Source organism: Molossus molossus, unplaced genomic scaffold (genome assembly GCF_014108415.1).
Source record: "Molossus molossus isolate mMolMol1 unplaced genomic scaffold, mMolMol1.p scaffold_m16_p_7, whole genome shotgun sequence".
Classification (NCBI taxonomy): Eukaryota; Metazoa; Chordata; class Mammalia; order Chiroptera; family Molossidae; genus Molossus; species Molossus molossus.
The window spans coordinates 2,073,917-2,086,344 of NW_023425401.1; the positions used below are offsets into that span (position 1 = coordinate 2,073,917).

Below are 12,428 nucleotides of genomic sequence, written 5' to 3' on the forward strand. Positions count from 1 at the left end.
GCACTGTCCCATGGAGACCGTCGGCTTCACACCTGGTCCCCTGCACTGTCCCATGGAGACCGTCGGCTTCACACCTGGTCCCCTGCACTGTCCCATGGAGACCGTCGGCTTCACACCTGGTCCCCTGCACTGTCCCGTGGAGACCGTCGGCTTCACACCTGGTCCCCTGCACTGTCCCGTGGAGACCGTCGGCTTCACACCTGGTCCCCTGCACTGTCCCATGGAGACCGCCGGCTTCACACCTGGTTCCCTGCACTGTCCCATGGAGACCGTCGGCTTCACACCTGGTCCCCTGCACTGTCCCATGGAGACCGTCGGCTTCACACCTGGTCCCCTGCACTGTCCCATGGAGACCGTCGGCTTCACACCTGGTCCCCTGCACTGTCCCATGGAGACCGTTGGCTTCACACGTCTGTCCCTGCACTGTCCCACAGACTCCGTCCACCGCACACCTTTGTCCCGTAGGACACTCAGAAGAGCCTTCACTCTGAAAACCCGCCGGACTGGACCAAAGGGGCCCCCGTGGCCCCCTCCTCAGCCTGAGCTGCAATGAGCTGCTCTAAGTCTATCTCGTGCCCTGCACTGTGGGACAGGGGTCTCTAGGGTAACGTGCCTGCCACAAAGGAGTTTCTGCTGCCCCATCTCGGGCTAAGGGAACAGCATCTGTGCCCAAGATTAATGTGGGGAAACAGAGGGCTGTGAAAGCCGCACTTTCTCTCAGACAACAAACCCCAGGCTTCCCGTGCACTGGCGGAACCTGGGAATACGGGGCCCAAGCCCAGACCCTGCCTGTCCCTCATGGGTGAGGTGTGGCAGGAAGCAGCCGCCCCACCCGGCTCACAGGGCTCCAAGGTGGCCCTCTCTCTGCGGCCCTGCAGTGGGACTGAACTCCTGGATCAAACCAGCGCGGAGACCACCAGGTCACCTGCGCGACACGGGACTCAGAGCTGTCGGCCTTCTTGGAGTTTGGCGTGGTGGACGGAGGGGCCCAGGAGGCGCCAGCCCGGCCCTCCCGCGGGGCGTCCTGGGACTTGCTCCACAGGACAAGACCCCGACAGCCGTGAGTGCCAGCGCGGTATGAAAAGTGTGCTGTTCCCCCCGTATACCTCGTGCCCACTGAACGGGGAATCCCTGGGGGCGAGACAGCTGTCTCCCCAGAGCACCCGAGTCACGGGAGCACCTGGGCTGTGGCGCGGAGGGAGGGCGGGGGCGTGAGTGACAAATGGGACGTGCTCCACCAGGCGGGCGGTCAGGAGCACCTGGGAAGGCTGGCTGGGGACGTGGTCAGAGACGGCATCTGCTGGGCCCTGGCCGAGTCTCTCCACCTGTGGCCTCGGCGGGAACATCCCCGCAGAAAGCAGCTGGCCTTCAACTCGAGTGGCCCAGGGGGACACAGCGTGTCCACCCTCCCTGTGCTGCTCCCAGGACTCCTGGCTCCCGGGGTGCCCGCGAGTCCCGCCCCGGCTGCCAGCTGGGCCCGCTGGGGAGACACTCTGCCCCTTTGCGATGAACCGACCTCTCCGAAACTCTCGGAAGCGTCTCACCTGTGAGCCCGGTGCTGCCTGCTATTTAGTGATCTACATTCTGGTTAGTCTGTACGATCTCAATACTTACAGGTAGGATCTGAAAATTTTTTATTTTCTGGTGATGGCACAGCGTGAGCACAAACGCCTTGGGGTTGCTCTGGCTGTCGCGGAGCAGAAACAGCCTGGGAACAGAAGATGACGGTCAATGTAAACATCGGCTCAGCGAGCACACGCACGCGGACACACACACCCCCGCGCACACGCACACGTGCTCACACACTCCCCTGGCAGCCATGCATTCAGGCAGCTCAGCGCTCGAGCGGCCTCTAAGCGGCGGCAGCCCTCAAACCCAGACCGTGGTGGCTTCCGAGTGTCACTTGCTGGAAGGAACAGGCCCTGGGGACGAGGTGGGAGAGTGTCACTGCACCGTGACAGCCCAGGAGGCCGCGTGGCCACGCCCGGGCCCCACGGTCCGCAGCAGGGGGGACGGAGGATGAGCCCCAGAATAAAACAGGACTCCGCGAGTCTGCACTGGTGCTATGAGCGAATGCGCATGCAAGTCCACGGGAGCAGAAAAGCTGCCCTCAGAGCCGGGGCCGGGTCACCCCGCACCTCGCCAGGCAGGACTAGGCCCGCGGACACCAGAGGGTGCAAGTGGAACCACAGAACAGCGCCAGCCTGGGCGCACCTACCCCGAGACCTGGGATTACCGAGGGAAGCAGCAACTGTCCAGTAGGGAGCCCAGGCACGTGGTCTGCATGGCAGATTCGGGCCACCTCCATGGGGAGGGGACGGGCCACCCTGGGCGCCCACAGGAAGCTCCGAGGGCGACTCAGTAGTGCTTCTGCCCCGAAGGCGACACCTGAACCTAACCATGAGCCAACAGACTCACCCCCTCCCCCAGGCACATTCTAGAACCTCCGGCTTCTACACAGCCAGTGCCAAAGGGGTGCAGGGGAAGGTCAAGGAGGTGTGCTGGCGTCAGGAGGGTGTGGGCGAGGACCACTCGGGAAAGGCCGCGGAGTGGACGTCACATGACCGAACTGTGTGCACACCAGGAGCGCGCTCAGTGCTCAGCAGGGATCCCTGCTCCACACACGTGCACCGGTCCCTGGGTGGGCGGCCTGCATGCTGGGGACCGGAGCTCCCAGGTGTGTTTCTCACCCTTGTCCTCCTCCAGGTGTAACGGGGGCCCCACCCTCTTGCTCTGTGTCCTCTGCTGCCCTGCACTGCCCCTGGCCGGGCCCCTCTGCTCCAAGGCCTCTGATGGGTTCCCTTCCCCCACTCTGCAGGGATCGCTACAGCTCAGGAACTGATTACTCCCCTGACCTGTGTTACAACGCTTTCCTTCTGAAACACGGCCCTTCTCTGAAGGAAGGTGGGGGTCACTGTGCCACTGCAGTGTCCCCGGTCTCCTGACTCTTGTGGTGGCCACTGCGCCAGCAGCCAGGTGTTGGGACAAAAAGGAGGACCTCAGTGACCACAGAGACCCCGGGGAGGACACGGGAGATGCCAACCCTCAGCAAGTCTGCAAAGATGGGAACCTGCCACCCAGGACTCCATGCAGGAAGCAGTCCACGCCCATCCCAGGGGACTCGCGTGCTCACCCAGCCCGGGGTCCCTGGGGACGCATCCTCACTTCCCTGCCGGGCTGTGGCCCCTGGCAAGCAAACCCCTCGGTGTCCTCAGCCGGAATGGCAGGGACGAGGCGGTCAGCACGGGGACACCTGGGGCTCCCTTCGGACACAGCTCAGCCATGGACAGCTGAACAGTGCGTGCCGGGGGCCTGGGGAACACGCACCCCTCAAAACAAACAATGTCAGCGGAGGAGGGTTAGAGCCAGGCCGCTGCCCCCCGCCCCGTGGACACGCGCGAAGGGGTGCGTGTCTGCGGCCAGGGCCGTCCTCTCTGGAGCTCTGAGGAGGCCGCTGGCCACAGAGGCACCGAGGGGAGAAGCCGCTTTGGAGAGGGCTCTGCAGAGAAGACCCCTCCCTTCTCTACACAGCACCCCGGACCAATCAACCCGGAATGCACTTGGGCCTAAGGGAAGGAACAGAAGTGAACAAAAGAGAGAGGAGAAAGAGCGAGAGAAAGTAAACAAGTCCGAGGAGTTCACCGAAGGAGCCCTTTGTGCCCCGGGGAGAAAGAGCCCCGAGTCTCAGAGGGGCAGGGAGAAATGGGGCAGAAAGGGGGAAAGGCAACCCTACAAAAACACCTGGGTCACCGAAAATCACCCCACCCCCACCCGCGCAAAGGCAGGGACAGGACTGGCGCCTCCCTCCCCGCCGCAGAGCCCAGGGTCCCCCGAGAAGAGCTGGGGCGCCGGTGCAAACGCCTCTGCCTTCCCCGGGCACCCCGCTTCTCAGAACTGGCAGCAAAGACACCAGCGGCAATGGGGGGGCGCGGTGTGGCCCCAGCCGAGCCGGGCTCAGCCCTCAGCTCTCCATCCCACAGGCACCCCAGGGGGGCCGGGAGGGGCGGCCAGGAACACAAAACCCTTCGCCTGTATTTCCCGGAGAAACAGGGAAAACAAAGGCGGAGGAAGTGGTTACCTGCTGCACGGTGGGGGGCAGAGCGGTGCCTCCTTTTTTTTTTTCAGTCCTGACTTTGGAACCCTGGGGCTGTTTGGGGAAATCTGCAAGGCAGCCTGCTCCTGGAGAGAGTGCGACTCAGACCCACTTCCAAACATAAAAAAAAGAATGGAAACCGGAGACCTGAGCGGTCATTTCGGGGGACCTGAGCGTGACCGAGACTTCCTGTCGTACTGCCCCTTGAGGATTCGGGGCTGAGGAGGGGACTGGATCCGTATTAATATTTTCAAGGCGGCCCACAGGGTACGGCAAAACAGCACTGGGGTGTTCCCAGAGTCAGGGGAGAGAGAGCCAGGTTAACCCCGGGGCCCCAACACCCGCACCCCCCGCCGGACTGGCCAACAATGGGGGCCGATCTGTTCTCTGCTCCAGCGTGTGTTTGAGCTCTGTCCCTGGAAAAGACCTAGGGTTCTGGCCCCCAGACCCCATTTTCCCAGCGAAGAATCAGGGCGCCTGGGGGAAAAGTGTCCCGTGAGCCCCAGGAATCGTGTTGCCGGCGAAATCCACTCGATTAGCGTGGGGCCCGCGAGACAGAGGTCCCGCTGACCAGAGAGACGGCCTTTTCAGCGTCCAGAGTCCGTTTTGTGGGGAACCGATCAAACGCAGGAGAACGTGGGCTCACAACGAGTTAAAAAATGAAAGGCCGCCTTCATCCCTACCGAAGATGGTCGACCGCCAAGCCCGGCTTCTTAATTAACTGGTAATTAAGGAATTCAGCTACATTTTTCCAGGAAACCAAATATATGGCAGGGGATGGGGCTGCCGCGAAGAAACAGGCAGAAAACCCACCGTTTCTGACCCTTAGAGAAACACGGAGGCCGGGCGGGGGGCGGCGGCCGGCGGCGAGGGCAGGCCCCGGGCACCTGAAGCCGCGGCGCCCACAGGAGCGGAGGCCGGAGCGCGCCCGGGCCGCAGGCTGCCCCGCGGCCGCAGGCTGGTCCCGGCACAGAGGCTGTCTGCCCGGTCCTCCGGCCTCCAGGGCGCGAGGGACCCGAGATCGCAGCCGGCCCGAGCCGGTGGCCGCAGCCCTGCGCTGGCGGAAGGGAAGGAGGGAAAATGGAGGAGAGGGAGGGACCAGACGTGGAGGCCGACCTCAGAGACAATAGGGACCCGGGGCGGGGTGCGGACCCCGACTTAAACCCGCCGGGCTGAAAGGACTTTTTTTTCTTGTTTGTTTTTGAGCACAGCCTGGATGTTAATGATTTAAGGAGCTCCTGTTGCTTTTCCGCGTCACAGGGACGTGGTGCTGTGTCAGAAGAAAGGGTCTTAGTTTTCAGAGACTCGCACTGAAACTCTTCCCCAGTAAAAACTTAGAAGGTTCTGGATTTCCTTCGAAATGCTCCCAAGGGAGGGGAACCAGGGAGGAGGGGGGGGGACAAGTAATGCCCCAAGGGGAACAGACACAGTGAGACCAACAGGTTGCGGAATCTGGGGAGCAGCAAAGGGGGTTTTACCATTTTCTTCCCTCTCAGGTCTGGTTTTAAATTTCCACAGTAAGATTTTCTGTAAAGACGAAGGGCAAAGGGTTGTTCTTTGGGTTCGGCAGCTTGCGAGACCCCGTTTATCCAGCAGACCCCGTGTGGGGCAGCCCACCAGGAAACGGACCAGGGCATCGAACTGGCCGCTCAGGGAGGGGCGCACAGTGTGTCTCCTTTTGGGGTGAGGAGTGGGAGCTGTGCCCGCCACACCCAGGGCTGCAGGAACTGCCCCACAGGCACACGCCGCAGTCACACCCTCGGCGGTCCCCCCCAGAGGGGCTGAGAGTGGCCAGGCTTTGCCCTGGGGGCCATTTGCCCTGAGGGGGGCTGGTACACCAGAGTCTGGCTTCTCTTGACCCTGAGAACCCTGGGATGGCCACACTGCGAAGGACCCCAGGCTAGCCCTGGAGAAATGTGCCTAGCACCCCATCACTACGGCCACCAGCAGACCTGAGTGAAGCCACCCCAGCCCTGCCGAGCTGGCCCAGGTGGGGAGGGCCACTCACCTGGTCCCACCGGGTAGCAAGGACCTGGCTCGGTTGTGTTTGGGGTCGTTGGCTCTGGGCAAACGCCCTGATTTGATGTACAGGGTGGGAAACGCGGGGAGCATTGTGTCGACCTGCCCCCGGCCCGCCTGAGCAGAGAGGACCAGCCTGCGTTCTTTGTTCTCTCCCAGAGAGCGACGTGGGCAGAGACGGGCACGCTCACTGGTGGACAAGCCTCACGGCACTCACGCCTCGGGCACCCCTTCCCCTCTCTGCCCACCAGCAGCACCCTCCGGGCGCCACGCACACCGCATGCCCAGGACACACCGCCGCCCCGCAGACGCCCCCCACCCGCTCTCCTTACCCGTCCACCAGCCCCTGCTGCTTGATGATCCTGTGGGACTCCTCCCGGGAGATCCTGCCATGAAACCAGTGCTGGGTCCTGTGGATCACTGTGGGGGGCACCGGAGGTGGGTTGCAGCCCCTGCGCTGCGGCTGCCCGGGCGGGGGCGGGGGGTCCCCACGGCCCACAGCTCTCAGGGCGCCCGCCCGGGCGGAAAGCAAGCAGGGAGAAGCGGGGAGGGTGGCCGCCTCCCTTTCACTTTCTTTGCATACCGGAGGCAGGGACTTACCGGTGCTGAGGGTGGAGGGGTGCAGGGGACTCTGGCTCCCGAGGACACTCATTCGGGTGCTTCGCTTCTGCAAAAGAAACATCCAAGTCAGGGCTGCGCCCGCGACCGACCAGCCCAGCAGCCCCCTACACACACCTCAGGGGGACTCTCTGCTGGGGGCGGACAGGGCTCTGGCCCAGGGGCTGACAGCCTGAGCCCCATCTGCCCACGGAGAACAAGCAGCTTACGGGTCACAGTTGTTAAAAACAGAGCTAGAAGCAGCCGGTGTAGGCGGATTCTCAGCGATCCCCGCCCCAGGCAGAGGCTCCTGCTCCCCACACAGGAGACGTCCAGAGAGCTGAATAAATCTTCACAGAGGAGTGCAGGCGTCTCCCCGCTCCCGGGCGGGACCGAGCGCTGGTCCCCAGAATGCCGTGCTGTGGGGACGCCCCCTTTTCCACACGTCTCCTCTCGCTGGAGTTCAGGGACACTGCTGAGCCAGAGCTGCGGGCTCTTGTTTTTGGCATTGTCTTTAAATGTCAGAAAAACTTGGACGCGGAGTGACGTTCCCCCATCTGGAGAGCAGGAACTTGAGCTCCCCGTGAAGGGCTGTTCAAGGCCATGTTGCTAGTTGGTGGCGGAGCCATGAGGCCAGGGCGCTGTGGTCCGCAGACCCTTCCCTGACGACCCACAGCAGGGGCAGTGCTGTGCACGAGCCGGGACCCCTGTCCCTGGCTGCTCCTTCCCCAGGGGGCAGTGGGGAGGGGGCCGTGTGGGAATGCGGAGGAGCCAGCAGTGCCCAGGGCTCCTTGCAGTTGAAGACTGGATGCCACCCCCTCCCTCCCCAACACCTCGGCCCCTGGCCGTAGCCACAGAGCCCCTGTCCTGGGGCAGAGGAACAGGGTGGCACCCCGGGAGGGCGCTGTGGTGGCAGCCCTGGGCTGTGACCTTACCCTCCAGGCATGCCCTTCCTCCAGGGCTGCGCTCTGGGCTTCGGCCGGGTTCTCAATCACTCTTCCAGTCTGCCCAGAGAAGTCCATGGCCACCAGGGAGTTCTCGGAGACACTGCGCTGGAAGGGGGAGGCCACAGGTCTGAGGGGGAGGAGAGCGCCCGCGCGGTGCCCGGGAATCTGGGCGCACACGGTCCTCGATGGCCAGGGAGCGGGCCTGGGCACACCCCCGCCTCCCAGCTCCCTGAGGTTCGGGTGGAAAATGCAGCTGCAGACAGATGGGCCCTTGAGCTAAAAATGGCTTTGGTTTCCCTCCGCGTCAGGAACGTTCCATCCTCTCGCGGTATTGAGGTGGCGGGGAGGCCGCTGGGGCCCGGGCTGCACCGAGACGCAGCAGAGCAATGGGAATGTCCCGGAGCCCGGGCCCCCTGTCCCCTTCGCGCACACAGGTGCGGGACGCAGTGGCCTCCTTTGTGGCATAAAGGGACAGAGGTCCTCAGCACGGACACGGAAGGTCATTATGACCGTATTTTGAGAGGGTGAGAGTTTCTGCGCTTTGGGGAAGTGAGGTGTCTGAGAACCAAGGAAACCAGTCTAATCTCCACACCCTCACTAGCCAAGGACTCAGAGGGAATGGCACCCAGGTCTCAGGGCCGAAATGAAGGGGGGCGCAGGGCAGCACCTGGGTGGAGCTTCTGCTGCCCGTGACCACCTGAGCACTAAGCAGAGCATCTACCTGGACCGTCTGGGGGACTTGGGGCAGGGACAGGGGTGGCTGAGGAGCTCTCCCAGCCGGACGTCCCTATGTGGAGAGGACAGAAAGCTGGGGGACAGGCTGGCTTCTCTGAAACACACGTGCTCCCTCTGCGGCCCCTCCTGGAACCCCGTCCGAACGAGGCTTGGGCGCCCTGGTGGCCGCAGGTGGCAGGCTCACTTACCACGGGGCTGGAGAAGGGGGTCAGCAAGGCCTTCCTCTGCTGGGGGACCCTGTAGCTCTGGTAGAGGAGCATCCCATACTGGGGGGGGAAGCCAGAGTCAGTGCCCGGTGCCGGGGTGCCCCAAAGACACACAGAGCCTGCCCCCACGTCCCTGTGTCATTCTGTGTGTCCCCTTTTCCAAAATAGCTCACGTATGTGCACACCAAGAAACCCACACAGATATGGAAAACTTTGTTTCCCTCCCATGTCTGGCCCTTCACACAGCTGCGCCTCCCCCAGGTCTCTGCTGCCCCACCGCCGATACAGTGTCTACACATGTTGCAGAAAACACACAGGTTTCCCTCCCTCCCCCAAACACAGCCACGCTCCACAAACTGCCCCAACTTCCTCTTTGCTAATAGATCCTGTTTTTCCACCAGGGGACCCAGGAGCTGACTCATTCTTTTTGGCTGCAGGGTGTTCCTGGGGATGGACATCCTGGAACACATTTACGCAGCCCTAGTGATGGACGTTCGGATGGAAACCTGGCTTGTCCAGGAGTCGTACGCGATGTACCACATCTTATCTCAACGCTAACACAATTTTAGTCCTTTCTGTTTTATCAGCGGCAAAAAATAACGCCAAACGAGGTTCTGGGACAGGAGGTGCTGGGCGCCCGGGGGGGAGCTCATGCTGTGTGTGTCCCCGAGGAGTCTGCCTGAGCCTCCTTCCGCGCATCTGTGTCTCCAAGTGACTCCACCTGGCGTCTCGGTCTGGGGGGACGCACCGGGGAGGGACTGGGGTTCTGGTGATGAGACTCCTGGGCCACGCCCTGTGCTGGGCACAGGTGAGCCGTCAGACTGTCCTCCAGACCCCTGGACGTGAGCCAGGTTCCTCTTGATCAACTAACTGGCAACTCGCGTGGGCGTTATGAACACCAGCGATGGCAGACACGTGGGCACGGGGCGCAGGAAGCAGTGTTTGTGGAAGTGGAGGGTGCGGTGGTCCCATCGTGCCGTGCTTGGCCATCCCCACGGAGCCGCCTGGACTCTGGCCACTACCTGGACAGTGCTGTGCAGGCTGTCACCTCACACGAGGTCCCAGGCCACAGGTTTCCCGCAGAACTTACTGCCAGGGGACAGTCTCTGCCCTGGGCCACTCCTCGGGCTGTACCTCTCTCCATGTGTCCCTCAGGGCCCCGACTTTTCGGGAAGCCTGGAGTCCGATGGCCAGTCATGACTATGGTGAACCCTCCTGTGACCCCTCTGCTATTCTGCTTCCTGGTCCTGGTCTTTCTATTCCTATTCTCTCACCCAGACCTTGTCCATGAGGCCTTCCCCTGCCCTCCACGCCCTGGGCATACGTGGTAATGTCTAGAGACATGTGTGGTTGGCTCACCTGGCCAGGTGCTATGGCATCAGGTGGGAGGGACCAGGGACGCCGCTAAGTGTCCCACAATGCATGGGGCCCACACTGACCCCAGATGTCAACAGTGCAGGACAGCAACAGGCTCTGCCCCTGCGCAGCCTCCAGGAGACGCTCCGGGGACCCCCGTGTGAAAGACGGTGGTGACTAGACATTCTCGGAACCTGGGCGGCCCGGGGACGGGCTGGGTACCTTGAGCAGGCGGAAGGCGGTCATCCAGCAGGTGCGGCTCTGCTCGTCTTCCGCACACAGCAGACGCAGCTCCTTAGTCTCCTGCAGCACTTTGTTGGGCTGAGGGAGGCAAAGGGGCCACGGTGAGCATCAAGGAGCCGAAAACAACCTCGGCCCAGGCAGCCCGCGTCCAACACACACCCAGCCGTCAGCTGGGCATCCCGCCCGACGGCCGCTTCTACCTCCGTGCCTTCCTCCGGCCCTCTGAGCCGCACATCCTATCCTAACACACAGGAAATATTCTTGCACGGATGAATCAGCCCAGTGTGAAGCCATAGGGCTGCTTTTTTAAAAGAGCAGCAGCCAGGGAGAAGTACTGTTTGACTTCCAAAGCCGCCGGGAGGCCGGGCCCCGCTGGTGGGCCTGGCGGGGCCGGAGGTGCAGTACCTTGATGCAGAAGCCGAAGTCGGTGGGGGCGCTGTACTGCTTCCGGCCGGTGATCACCGAGAACACGCTGCAGTCCTCCAGGTCGGCCAGCAGCTGCAGGTGTCTGGGCTCCTGTGAAGAGGGGGCGCATTGACTGGGGACAACGCACCCGTCCGCCGTCCCGCACAGGGGAGATGCCTCCCGTCCTCGCCAGCACTGGGCAGTCTGCGTGGGCTCCCCGCGGACGTTCCAAGATCATAACCGTGTGCAAAAGTGCTAGGTCTACAGCAAAGTCAACCCTGCCCCCCACAAGTTCCTCCCCACTCTCAGAGGTAAGACGGTCAGGATGTGTTGGGCACCCTGCCGACTCAGAGCTGACACCCTAACCCAACACTCAGAGTGTAAAGGGGAGGAAGCCTGAAGGTCCAAGCTAAGAGCACAAGCTCAGCAGCAGGCCCATCCCACCCGCCTGCGTGTGTGCAGACGCCACCTGTGCCTTCTGCTCCCCAACAGCTCAGCCCACCCGCCCTGTCCACTCTCCAACCAGCTCTGCCTCCTGCTCCAGCCACAGAGGTCCTTGGGTTCAGCATCGACGAAGACAGCGAGTGAGCCAGAAAGCAGAGCTGGGGGCTGGGCAATTTACCTGTCCACCTGCATGGGATGAAAGATGCTCCCTGGGCAGGAGGGGCTGCCCCCCAAGTCCCTTCCCTCTGGCTCAGACCCCTCCCCCGAGGAGCAGCAGAAAATGGGTCTGCTGCTCAGCGTCCCATTGATGCCCCTCCTTTCTTCCGGGCAAGAGCACAGAGACCCCAGCTCTTAGGAGTAATGCAGGGCCAAGGTCCACTGGGCCCCCGCTGAGGAGCAGAGTAGCCCAGAGGTGCAGAGACCATCAAGGAGACGGAGCAAGGGAAGCCTGCAGCCGTCTCCACTGTCCCCCACTCTTCCTACCCGGGGTACATGCAAAACGGCATTTTACTCCTTAAAGTGTCTTTAAGGGCGCTGAGCACACCGCCTTGGGATGGAGCGAATCCATCACCCTGTGGCTGGCTGGGTGCCAGGTGGGGGGACCCCTGGGGGGGCAGCCTGCAGGTCCCGAGGCCTGGGTATCACCTGGGTCTTAGCTCTTTCTCCACAGTCAGGAGTTTGGAGGAGCCCAGGAAGCATTTATAGCGAAGCCCCACCCACCCTGCACCCTCCCCACCTGGGGGACCAGTGGTGCGTTTATTTATATATTTTTTGTAATCCTCACCCGAGGATATTTTCTATTTATCTTCAGATAGAGTGGGAGAGGGAGAGAGAGAGAAACATCGAGGTGAGAGGGACACATCGCCTGGTTGCCTCCTGCACGACCCAGACCAGGGCCGGGGATGAACCGCAACTGAGGTCTGTGCCCTTGACCGGAATCCGACCCGCGAGCCATTGGTCCAAGGGCTGACGCTCTAGCCCCCGGGCCAGACCGGCCAGGGCCAGCGGGTGCGCTGGAAGCTCACCTTCGAGGACCCCTTGGTGGAGCAGTAGAGGCCGGACCTGCGCAGGCAGAGGTACATCCTCTTCCAGGACTTCCTCCCCAGCTCCTTCACGTGCAGGTACCCCTGAATCTCGGGGCAGCTGCTGGAGTTCAGGAAGTTCTGTTGGAGAGCAAATGTGAGAAGTCAGACACGTGGTGTAAAATAATTAAGGCAATGTGTTGTCGACACCACTGATGTTCCCGGAACGACTGAAATGTTCTGTTGGGGGGTCAAAACCGAGACTTTTCCAACGACATGCTTGTCTTCAGAAGTCTTACGCGTGCTGTCTAAACGGGCGCAGACCTTACGCATTCGCTTACAGGGACTTCACGACTCGGAC

The 12,428-nt window shown here is 62.3% G+C and overlaps 1 protein-coding gene across 1 annotated transcript in view; it reads right to left on the reverse strand.

Annotated features, from left to right (window-relative positions):
* The window catches only part of GRB10 (growth factor receptor bound protein 10), a 120,790-nt gene that overhangs the window by 10,609 nt on the left and 97,753 nt on the right, over positions 1-12,428 (reverse strand). Inside the window, exons 8-15 of the mRNA XM_036247323.1 lie at positions 12,071-12,208; positions 10,602-10,712; positions 10,176-10,274; positions 8,580-8,657; positions 7,645-7,761; positions 6,713-6,779; positions 6,445-6,532; positions 1,615-1,708 (exon numbers count right to left, since the gene is read on the reverse strand). Coding sequence (XP_036103216.1) covers positions 1,615-1,708; positions 6,445-6,532; positions 6,713-6,779; positions 7,645-7,761; positions 8,580-8,657; positions 10,176-10,274; positions 10,602-10,712; positions 12,071-12,208 — 792 coding nt within the window. The remainder of the gene's footprint in view (positions 1-1,614; positions 1,709-6,444; positions 6,533-6,712; positions 6,780-7,644; positions 7,762-8,579; positions 8,658-10,175; positions 10,275-10,601; positions 10,713-12,070; positions 12,209-12,428) is intronic.